The 12,330-nt window shown below is 42.4% G+C and overlaps 2 protein-coding genes across 2 annotated transcripts; both read left to right on the top strand.

Annotated features, from left to right (window-relative positions):
• Positions 1-173: 173 nt before the first annotated feature.
• Positions 174-1,452, top strand: LOC137960562 (dof zinc finger protein DOF3.5-like). Its single transcript, XM_068808217.1, has one exon. It carries the CDS (start codon positions 347-349, stop codon positions 1,307-1,309), a length of 963 nt encoding a protein of 320 aa, XP_068664318.1. The 5' UTR covers positions 174-346; the 3' UTR covers positions 1,310-1,452.
• A 5,751-nt stretch (positions 1,453-7,203) lies between these two features.
• On the top strand, positions 7,204-8,439 carry LOC137958661 (E3 ubiquitin-protein ligase PUB23-like). The gene has a single exon (XM_068805742.1). The coding sequence runs from the start codon at positions 7,204-7,206 to the stop codon at positions 8,437-8,439; it is 1,236 nt and encodes a 411-aa protein (XP_068661843.1).
• Positions 8,440-12,330: the final 3,891 nt, after the last annotated feature.

The raw sequence follows: 12,330 nt of genomic DNA, 5'->3' as shown, positions 1-12,330 counted from the left end.
TTTATTTTTAACCAAATTTGGGGGGAAAATCATGGCCAGTAGTGTCGTGACACGTCTTTGAAACACGGACACGATGGATCCGGTCCAGGACCCATACCAACTACACTTCCCTTTCTCTTTAACGGTTCCCAAACCGGCCAAGGCTTCTTCTCGTCTCCAACTCACACATGCGTCTCTCCCCAATCAACGATTCAACAGTAACATACATAACATTCATTCCCTTCCTCTTCTTTCTTCTTCTTCTTCTCCTCCTTCTTCTCCCCGTCCTCCTCAGTCTGTGCTCCCTTCTTCACACCCTCTTCGCTCCCCTTTGGACCCCGATTTCTACGATCTGGGTCGCCTAAAAATGCTGCAGTCTCGGGAGAAGCTGCTGCCGTGCCCTCCCAGGCCGTTGATCGTGGATAGGAGGTGGAAACCAACGGTGGAGCTGGCCCCAAACTGTCCACGTTGCGACTCTTCCCACACCAAATTCTGTTACTACAACAATTACAGTCTCACACAGCCGAGGTACTTCTGCAAGGGTTGCAGGCGCTATTGGACCAAAGGCGGGTCGCTGCGGAACGTCCCAGTCGGCGGCGGGTGTCGTAAGAACCGCCGCGGGAAGTCCGTCTGCGTCATGTCCTCTGATAACCGTTCCGCGTTCCCTGGAGGCACCTCGAGTTACGGCCATAAAACGAATGGCGGCGGCGGGGGTCAGTGCGGCATCGTTGATAATGACTCGATGGGGAGCTTCTCCCAGTTGAGCAGCGATATGGGGGGCTCCTCCACTGACGCCTCGACGATCGATTTAGCCGTGGTTTACGCCAAGTTTCTGAACCAGCAACCAGATTACGATCCCTCGGGGGTCCAAACCGTCCCGGAATTGCAAAACGAATTCGATGCCTCTACCTCGTTCGAGTTGTCGTCCAACGGCTCCAACCCTGGTCAGCAGTCACCCGTCCAATTCTCCAGCGATCAGTCCATCATGGAATGCTCTTTCGATAGCCTCCCCGATGCCCAGTTCTTCCACCATGATCCCCCATTCCCTACCGAATTAGACTCCATGTCAGCCCAACAGGAGATAGTCGATCAACTTACGAGCTTACATCCGATAAACTACGGCGCCCTTCAACCTGTTGCACCGTCAGAAACCTTACAAGTTCAAGACAGTACTCTATGGTCGACTTGCTTAATGGAGCCAAATTTCGCTCCTCAAACACAAGGATTCGAGTCGATGGTCGAAGATCATCTCGCTCTCCAGCCAAATTTTCTCAATGGTAACTGGAGTTCGTTTGATTTATCGAGTTATGATGGTTTCACCAGGCCATAGAAGGCTACGATTTACAGGTTTTTAAAACTTCTTTCTCATTCTTCTTTTTGTTGCTTCATGTCCAATTGTCCATGTTACTTGTTACAGTCATATATATATATATAGTTGATATCAATTTCAATACTACCGCATTTCTATTTTAACGATCCTATCCATCTTCGGTTTGGACCCACATAGAGGCCTAAATGGTGGGCCCGTCGGGGGGGGGGGGGGGGGTGAGCAGAAAAGCAGCAGATGCAATGGCGATTGCGACTGGAGAGTGGAGAGGGACAGAGGGGGGAGCAGTCTTTATGAGAATGATTAAAAGGGATGTTAAGCATCGGAATCAGTCCATTTCGGGTAGATCTCAGATCGGTCCGTCACGTGGGCGGGCTTTTGCGTTCATTCAGGATCGCGCCGGAAATACAAGGTCTCGGCGATGATGTTGCCGTGCCGTCGAGGGACCACCCTAGTTTGGAATTTGCATGTGGGTGTTGTTAACTCTACTCGCAGGGGTGGGCCTGTGACAATCGTTTTTTATGTGGGGACAAGAGGTCGGGCCGGAGTCCATTGACGTGACCCCCCCGTTGCTATCTTATCCATTCAGTGTCTCCAGGCCCATTAAAAACCCTCATTACAGAATTTAAGCCCTTTTTCTTCATTTCAATTCACCTAAACACCCAACACTTTTTCGACACGTGTATTCTTGTAGCGGTTTCTTATACACTTGTGGGGTCCTTCACTAGATCCTTAATGGTAAGACTAGGTAATGACGGCAACGGTCAGGATTTCTAGACAAGTATTGATACTGTACTTGATTTTACTTAAATAGGACACTACGATGGCACAATTGGAAGGTTTGAATTTTAAGTGGTCCTCGGGAAGATCCCCCACACCCAAAGTACCCTACAAGTCATCGCAAGGATTTCAGCGTAGCACGTGATCCAAGAAAATATATTTGAGCCCATGATCCGAGACGCGACTTGGGAGTCAGGAGGGGGTTCGTGAAAGATGTATTATAATATCACAATTCTCGATAGAATAACACTTTCTAATCAAATTCTCTAATATCGCAAGTATTTTTTGGTGATTATACACAAGTAACTTGGTGTATCGCCGTGTCCGATGAAGTTGCCGGCCTCTGTCAGGTGGTCACAGAAACGGAGGAGCGAATTGCACCGGAATTTAATGATATCCTTGTGGAGACCGAAATTTAATGATATCCCAAGCCCATGACGGGTCAGGTTCGGAGGTGGACGAAAATGGAGTTGACGCCGGAGAGTAGAGAAATATAATCCCCTTGCTTAGGCCGCCGGTTAAGTGATTAAATGTTCCAATTTTGTATTGTTACATGGAGAAATAATAAAATCCCCTTCTCTTAGGTCTTACATGTAACCATGTAACTCCAATAAGATGAAGACTTTTTTGTTGACGTCAGGCTTGGGGGATCAGGTCAGTAGTTCAATTTGGATTTTTCCAGAAATCGGCATTCCAAACCACCTCTACCCTACACCACCATACAGTCTAATCTGGCCAAGCAAAAGTGAAGTCTTTTTGTCTTGCTCTTCTAAATTTGGAATAACTTCTCCATCTGAGTTTGCCATTTATCATCCCCCGTTCTGCATTCCTAATACATCCCTTCCAATTACTTTCAAATTGTTGCCTTCTTCAAACTTGTGTTATTTGTGATTTTCATTTTTTCAATGTTATAAAACCGATGGAGCGATAGACTTGATAGAGATCAAGATGATCAGGTTAAGAGAAGTTGAGATCTTGATCTCTATAGTTCAATCTTAGTTTAGTCATGTAGGGGCATTTGGCGCAAAGAGGTAGTTGCCATCGCTTCCCTTGATCCTGAGAATGATGGGGATGGATTCAAGTGTATAAAGGACTTTTATCATTGAGTTCATATTACTTATAGAAGAAGAGATCAAGTTGTGATGATGTAACCCTACTCGGGCTTTGCTCTCATATTTTCAACTCCCTTTTTTTTCCACTTGCTATCTTCCTTTTTTTTCTACTTGGATTAGTTTTCTCATGATGTTTCACATCTTTTTGAATGTTGCCAACTTACATGGTATAAAAGCAATTAATGTGAGAGAGAGGTTGTAGAGGAAGATACAGATGCTCAAGTATTGTAGTCAATCACTAGCTGAAGGAGAAGAAGCTCCAAATCAATCTATAATTCGATCAGTCTTTAGAAAATCTAGTTTCTTCCTTGTTTTTTACCCTCAAATTGGTGCATGATGTAGAGTGAGCTCGAGGAGCTCTAATAGTGGATTTGCAACCTCGTGTATGCTTCTCATGAGAGAGAAGTAAAATTTTGTTCCTGGTCAGTGATTAGGGTTTCATCCATAGTGTTTGGAGTGCTCTTTACTTGCGGATCAATGAGGGTAAGTGGGTTTAAGCTTTTTGAAGGTGTTGGTGTTAGGACTTCTTTAGAGAGAGTTAATTACCAGAGAATGTGTTTTGTTGAGTTATGTGACTCTTCTGGTTTGGAATGGCTGAGCATGAAGATGTAATTAACCCTATTATAGGGTCAGATATCTCGTCTAAGAAGCACTTTAGAAAAATGATTACTGCTAAGTTGAATGGATATAATTATACCTTAACGACACAAGTAGCTGAGATTTATATTTGTGATTGTAATAAAATTTTGTTTACTTACGAAGTACAAACAACCACTAAAACTTCAGAATGGAAGTTAGCAAATTTGCATGGCTATAAGAGAGGAAAATGAAGAGGAAGAAGGATTCCATGTATTCATTGTGGTAAAGCAAACCACTTATTTGATAAGTGTTACGGAATATTTGGGAAACTTACTTGGGTGAATCAAGTTGTACGAGGAGGAGGTAGACTACTTCTTATATTAGATCTATGGATAAAGATGAGTTGCACAAATTTGTGTAGCACTGTTTGTAAAGTCCTATTCGTATGGATTTGACAACCACTTTTGGTTCTACAAACTACCACATCCCCGTCATGTGGGTTCATTGATTTTGGTACCTTGATAGGAAAACAACATAGAGTGTGGTATCCTACAAAGAGTAGCTTGGGAACCATTACTTCTTTTGAATTAGTTCATTTTGATGTATGAGGTCTATGTCTAACGCCTAATAATAGTGGGAAGCACTATTTTCTTAATTCTATTTTATGAATATATATTATAATTGGATGAAAGGTATTAAAGTCTAGTTTCAAAAGGAAAAAAATTCGTGTCAATCTGATCTATATTTAAAGAGATATTCGTGTCGGTGTCAACAAAGGTCAAGCTACAGAAGGAAGAGAATTAAAAGGTTATAAAATATTCAAGAATTAAATCTCTTTTTTATGTCAAATTAGATATCAAATTAAATCTCTCAGTGTAGTTTCTTGAGAAATAAACCTTTTTATGATTCGAAGCTATATTTTGGGAGATATTCATATCAAAAGTACCAAAGTTCATTTCTGCCGAAAATCTATATGTTTTTCCTATTTTCTCTCATATTATCCCTCTAGGTATTGACGTGAATTGAGGTTCATTTTCTCCTAAAATCTGAGTTTTTTTCCAAAATTCTCTTCTAATCATATAATTTTGGTCCCACTTAATCACTCCATGATATGCTCATCAAGATATGCAATATCTTGCATCAATGTTGTTTTCAAGTTTTGTGTTTTTGTTACTTAGTTGTATACAACCGCATAGTTAACTCCAAAAAATTATGGTCGCCCCCCAAAAAATGTTATACTTGGTAAAAAAATTCAAGTTATTTCATTACTACAATTACAATCTCCTTCTTAATGAGGTGGTGTTTATTTTCTTTTCCTTTTATTCCCCCATTAACCTTTTACTTGGCAGCCTTTTTCCCACCATCCCCTTTTTTAACTCTCATTTACCCCCTTTTTGGCCAACCCTTTCGTTTGTTGACTCGGCCAGTTTGCGGGGCGGGATGGGTCAGTGAGTTGAAACTTGCAAGCCGAAACGATCCACTCATCCGCGCCACGACTCACCCATCCGATTCAAGCCAAACGACTCGATAAAGTCCGACTTGCTTCAGTTAGACCGATCTTGCACAAAATGTTCGAGACGACTCGGTCGAGTCAACTTGTTATTTAAATGAAACTTTTTTACCTAAGCTCTAATTTTTTTTTATATAAGTGCGTTGAAGGTGGTCTTCAACCTCCAGCCACACGCAAAGGGACGCTCGCCTCTGTCAAGCGTCGCCTCCCGTCGAACTTCGGCCACCGTCGTCCGACGCCCAGCGCCGAGCTAGACGCCGATTAGCTCCACAGCGCCAACGTACGCAGAGAACTCTCCACGGAAATGATTCCATATCAGAGAGAGAAGCTCTGATACCACATGTAGGAATACTTTAAATAGAATTTCGAAACCATATATGAAATTCATAAACCAAAATCATACCTTCTGACATAGTATCAACTTCTAGCAAACTGAGCTTCTCGGCTTGCATCTTCTATCACAGAGGTTCGTTGATGGCAACGTTCAAGCATACCTCTGTTAGACCAGACCATAGGTTCCTCTCCATCAAAAGAGACCACTAAACAACGGGAAATCGAAAAGTCGTAACCGGCGACCACCATCAGTGGAAAACCGTCGTGAACCGTCTTAGATTTTCTAAATCAAAATTTCATTTACATTAAGTTTGATTTAAATTAAAATCCTTTCTTGAAGAGGGGGTGATTTTTATATATACATAGATATATTTTTTAAAAAAAAATATATCTAATTTCGAGATGGCATGCAAGCCATCAAGTCAAGCTCAACAAAGTTCAATAAAAATTATTGCTCATTGACATATCACCTAGGGTCGAGCACCTTAAATAATGTAATGGATAAGTGAATACCCAGCTGAAGAATAATGACCACACATCCAACTTCTGCTCTCTCCTCGATGCTGGACCCACTATCCCCCGTCTCCCCACGCCAAACAAAATACCAGTCAAGTCCATTGACCTCGTGCTCCCACCTTCTTAAGTCGTCTCCTCCTCTTTTCTTTTCTTCTCTGTTACCTCTCTCTATTTTACGACAGCTACATATAACCCGCCGACTTGCTCTTCATTTCGGCATGTGCCATTAATGGGAAGAAGGCCGCCGAAGCGCCACGAGACTCACACTTCTTCCACGCTCATTCTTACTTGCCCCAATTCTCCGATTTATTTGAACAAATCTCCATGAAAGGAAGAAATTTGTGCCTTTTCTGTGTGCTCTATGATGGACTCAACGGTCGTCCCCCAGTATGCACGTTAGACAGAGTTTGACATTTGGAAAAAGTCCAAATGGAGCGAGATCCCACGTGTACTTACCGATGAAGTTGTCGGCGTCGAAATGCACCGGCCGACAAGAGAAGCCTTTTAAAAGTTACCTTTCTTTGCTCTTTTAAAAATTTAAATAAAATAAACAAAAAATAAAACGCACCTCTCGATGCTCCTAAATTCCATCTAACTCTCCCCCCTACCCTGCTGCAACAATGCCCTGCGAGCCACAATTCTTAACAACTCTGAGCTTGATTAATTCCTAACTAATTTCTTTATTTTATTAGGTTAAATTAAAATGAATTTGTTAGCTTTTCCTTCAGTCAAAAGAGGAATCCACCGGCCATACTGAACTGGCATCTCTGATAATTTCATCTCTTCTCCCGATTATTAAATAAAATAGGAGAAAATAAATTTGACAAGTCTACCTTTGACCATTTTGACGTTTTCGTTTTTCATCCTGTCTCTCCCGCTTTCCCTTCGTCTTCCTCCTCCACGTATAAAAGCTAATCCACCCTCCCTCGTTTTCTTCAATCTTCAATTACATCTACATCTCCTTCCAAGATCAAACTTGCCCCCTGGTTTCTTACTACTTCCGTATCCGTCGATCGTAGTTGCAGTCATCGTTATTTGAAGGCAAAGCTTCGCTCCTCTATTTTCCCATGGACGAAATCGAGATTCCTCATTACTTTCTCTGTCCCATCTCTCTTGAGATGATGAGAGATCCGGTTACCGTGTGTACAGGAATCACATACGATCGGGAGAGCATCGAGAGATGGATGTTTTCTTGCAACAACAAGACCTGCCCGGTCACGAAACAGCCGCTGCAAGAGGATTTGACCCCGAATCATACGGTTCGGCGCCTGATTCAAGCCTGGTGCATCGCCAATGCTTCTTATGGTGTCGAACGGATTCCGACTCCCCGTCCGCCGGTCGATAAGACCAAGATCATTAAACTCATCGACGAGGGAAAAAATCCCCAGAAGCTGCTGAGTTCGCTTCATCAGCTCAAATCTATTTCTTTGGAAAGTGACAGGAACAAAAGATGCATGGAAGCCGCAGGCGCTGTCAGTTTCCTTGCTTCTATTGTAAAGAAGAACAGCTCGACGTCAAACGGAGAAGCACCCAATGATGAGCTCGAGACGGTAAGATCCAGTGAAGAGGCTTTGAGTATTCTACATTATCTTCAGCTCACAGATGATGGCCTACGCGAGCTTATCTACAAAAATGGCGACTTTGTGTCATCTTTGACTGACATATTAAGAAGAGGGAACTGTCAGTCACGAGCTTATGCTATATTCCTGTTGAAATCCATCTTCCAGGTGTTCGATCCTCTGAAGTTGGTAGGGACGAGTCCTGAGATCTTCCAGGAGGTGGTTCAGGTTCTGAGACATCAAATCTCTCAACAAGCTACCAAGTCCGCTCTGCAAATTCTAATCGAGCTCTGCCCATGGGGCAGAAATCGGATCAAAGCTGTGGAATCAGGCGCCGTGTCGGTCTTAATCGAGCTCCTTCTCGAGATATCTGACAAGAGGTGTTGTGAAATGATACTGGTAGTCTTGGATCAACTTTGTGGGTGTGCCGATGGAAGAGCCGATTTCCTCCGTCACGCCGCCGGCCTGGCCATTGTGTCCAAAAAAATGCTTCGGGTCTCCAGCGTTGCGACTGAGAGAGCAGTGAAGATCCTATCTTCAATTTCCAGGTGCTCTACGACACCAGCTGTTGTCCAAGAGATGTTACAAGTGGGTGTTGTTTCCAAGCTGTGCCTGGTTGTGCAGGTGAATTGCAGTCTCAAGGCCAGGGAGAAGGCTAAGGAGATCCTCGCCCTGCACTATAAGACTTGGAGGAACTCCTCTTGTGGTCCTGTACATTTACTAGCTTCATATCCTTCTCTCTGACCAGCTGAGCATGTCTTATTGAGTTATTGTATATTTCCATCAGTTAGATCATACGCATTTGAAGTTACGTCCTCAAGAAACCCCTTTGAAATACAACAGGGTGAATTGCTTCTATTCCCACAACAATATTGTTGCTGAAAGGATTTATTGCTTTAACATCCAAAGTAATCTCTACGCAGTTATATTGCGCTAATATTTTCCGCCCGTGGGCTATATTGATTAGAACCAACACATTCATGTCATGAACTTGGATTCGGTCACCTGGAAACTGCTGAAAGTTCTTGAGATCGATACGTCATATGGAGTTACCCGCAACTGAATCCTCTCTTTTCTCTATTTGTTAGAAGTTGAACATTCTCAGGAACACCAAAACCAGCACTTTGCTTAAAGAAAAAGAAATGATTCGTACCCCAAGCAGAAAAAAAAAGGAAAATCCTCTCGATCCCTTGAGACCATTAAAGATGATAATCTTGCATGCATACGTTGAAATGAGAATAGAACTTCATTTTCTGTAACTCGATTGGCGTATTCCCAGAGAACTTGGACAGACTCTGGAGTGGCTGGGAAGGAGCGCTGGAATATGAAGAGGCCAGGAGAAGATGATCTTAGCCGCTCGACATGGATCCCAGACCTCTCACATCTGAGTCTGCCGTTTTCTATTCAACGGCGTTGAGTGTTTGTAGGTTCAATCCATATTCGCTGACTCAGATCAACTGTTGCGATTTGTGGAAGTGCATGTCAACCCAAGGGTCCGCAAGTTCAAGTCAGGACATCCAACTTGTAATCCGCCGCATAATCTGACCATGAAAATCATCCGTCAGTTCTGACGGTCGCAGAGACCTGAGATTTACCAGAAAACCAATACCTAAAACTTTGGTTTGAATGTCGTCTGGTGCATTCACCATCTTCATTCAAACTTCAAATCAGTTTAAACATCCGCCACCTTAACTGTCTTGAGTTCCAAAGACCACAAAAAAGAGCTGTTGGCATCGCCGCTTTTATTACCATATTCCATCAACTTGGCTGTGGAGAAAACCCCATTAGAAGCTTTTATAACTGAGACTATAGGGCATCGGTGGTTGTTCACTAGTAGACTAGAGAGCCACCCAATGAAACTTATCAGTGAATAAGCTTGTTACGGCAATTTCCGATGTTTCTTATTTAAGGCGGCCCTCTTAAGATTTTCCTTTTCCTTCACTCTGACAGAAGGAGACCATTGATGCACTCGAGAAATTCTGGCTAAACCAATATGAATGTATTGCTTCATATAATGACTACTTCACGTGTGAGTATCTTTTGGAACCTTCGTCCATGGGCATGGGGATTCCCCTCCACGAACCAGTTAGCGGAAGATTAGCAAATAATCTTCCCAGTTGGGGAAGCTTAGTAATAATATTAAGAGTTGGAGCTCCTGCAAAATGTTACAGTCCTTTAGCCAAACATATCGCCTTCTCTTGTTTTCAAGATAAAAAATAAATTTGGTGAAGCTGGATTGGTGAAACCAGGGGGCCGTGGTGAACCGACAACAGCCCTTGACGGTATAATTCAATTGATGAAATCTCTTCAAACTTAAATATTCAAATCCGTGGCCACTAACTCTTAAGCTTGGTCGTGAGGACCGGAAGGAATTCAGTTAACGAGGTGACTTTATGAGCACTACAGGTGCACAGAAGCTGTTAGGAAGTTTTGTATTAGATAATACGATTAGTCAGCGAGGTCCCCAAATTGAAGATCTTTATTAGTGAAGCGTTCAAGAGCTAGATGCTTGAAACTTCAGTGGTTCAACGTCAACAAGGTTATTTTATAATCCTGTCCTCTTTTTTAACCCTCTTTCCCATGAATGCTGGACGCAAAGACCATTTTGTAGGAAAACTTCCACATTCAGACTGTAAATAAGTAGATTTCCCTGGTTGGTTGGCCCGAGAATACCTTGGAGAAATTTTCAAGACATGGGTTTCTCTTAGAGATTTTGAAAGAGGGTAACCCAACCTCCTATTCTCGTAAAACCATTAATGAATGACAGAAAGAGAGACAAGAGGAGTCTGCTCCATGCTGTGTTTTTGTGTTTCATGTGGATTGTAGTGTGAAAGCCAAGACAAGGTCTGAAGAGATCCATTCCTCGCACAGGATCCTTATATTTCGGAGTTGATCCTTTCCATACCGTCGACCTAGCTTCATTTCTCTGTCTCTGCCAACCGTTGTTTCTTGTCCTCGGTAATTGATCATCTTTTTGACTTTGTGAAGGCTGTTTCAGCATCTCTGGAAACAATCTTCGTGGAGTTGCAGATTTAACTCTCCACCTCTGGTTCAAAGTAAGCCGAAATTTTAGTACAGATTTCAGAGATAAAAAAAAAAGTGAATTACAGACATTTCACGTCTTGCATAGAGTCTGCAACATCTTCGACGGTAATTTTAAATTGTAGTTACTCTTTTGAATGTCCAAGGAAGAAGAAAAACACCACAGCTGTCGGTTCGTCCATTTTTTACAAGATTTGGGATGCCATGGAGACCTTTTTACAGATATTAACTGTTCAAATGGAATGAAATCGAGGAGGTGGTTGAGAGTAGTAAAGGAGGATCAAGTGCTCCCTTTTAACTATTCACAGAAAGGCAAAAAATTAGATAGAATTGCAGCGAATATGAATAAGATGTTTATTTTCAGCCATGCAACACGTATAATACTATAGTCTAGCATATTCTAATCAAAGTTTCCTTTTTGCTGAATCGGGTGAAGCATCTTCATAAATGAATGGCCTTGACAAATGGAGCAAGTGGCACAGTGGACACAGAAGAAGCAGGTAGAAGTTTTTGGTGGGCGTTACTGGTGGCAGGCGACTCACAGGAAGCTCTTGTCAGTTGTTTTTGTCCCTGCGTTAGCTCCGTTCAATTAACATCCGTTTCGGTGATTTCAAATTTATTGAAGTTTCAAATAACCAGAAGGAGATCGGCCACACAAGTCGATGGTTTCTTATCTGGAGAATGACAGTTTCAAGGGACTGAAACGTTTTAACAGCCGAAAGGGGCCGTTCGGAAATCATTTCTTTCGTTCTCTAATCCTCGTGTTTTGACTCGGAAGAGTCAAAGCATTAGCAGCCATACAAATAATAAATCTGTAAAAACTACTTTCATTCAACCTAATTACGAGGCTCCGACGTTTTAAAATATCATGGGAATGCCAAACAAATTCCACCATTTGGGTGGTCTAGCAGAAGCTTCCCTTCGCTGGCTCCTCAGCTCAGGTGGAGCTTGCAAGTTTCAGCACAGATCGATGGAAGCATCTATTCTTTTGAAATGCTGGCACTCTAAAATATTGATGTTTGAGCTCACCAACTCAGTTACGTGGGTATCTATTGATTGTTGGAAAACAATTTTAAAAGAGATTTTATCAAGAACCATATCCTTGAAACTCTCGAGTACCAGCCGTGGAACTTGACACCGGTGAGCACGACTTGATTAAAAAAGAACATGAGATGCAGGAGCCTGTTGAGGAAATCAACGTGTTGGTCGTCTCCAACGTCTCCTTATTCCAGAAAAAAAAAAAAACAGGCAAGGAGAAGAAATTCGACAGGTAAAACTCAATAAAGACTAGAGATTTGCCAGTCTTAATTAATTAGTTGCAGAGGATGCCAGGAAGATCATAGAGCCACGAGGTCCATAATGGTCTGGACCAGTACTTGCACTAACGGAGAGGCGAGTGAACATACTAAGGTCCCCTTTAAGATACAAGTAGGAGAGGTTAGAGTCGGCCATGAATAAGAAAGAGTTACTAGGTATTTTCGGTCATGAGGCGAGTAGGACCAGGGTATCAGGGTTGGGTGTGATACACCATGAGAGACGACTTATGAAACAATAAATCCCGTGAAGAAAAAATGGTCATAATTCTGAAATTTT

This window comes from Aristolochia californica, unplaced genomic scaffold (assembly GCF_029961685.1).
Source record: "Aristolochia californica isolate CCGP_79_NKW_82.1479 unplaced genomic scaffold, dmAriCali1.0.hap1 SCAF_3, whole genome shotgun sequence".
NCBI classification, from domain to species: Eukaryota; Viridiplantae; Streptophyta; class Magnoliopsida; order Piperales; family Aristolochiaceae; genus Aristolochia; species Aristolochia californica.
This window is presented reverse-complemented; position numbering and strand designations above follow the sequence as displayed.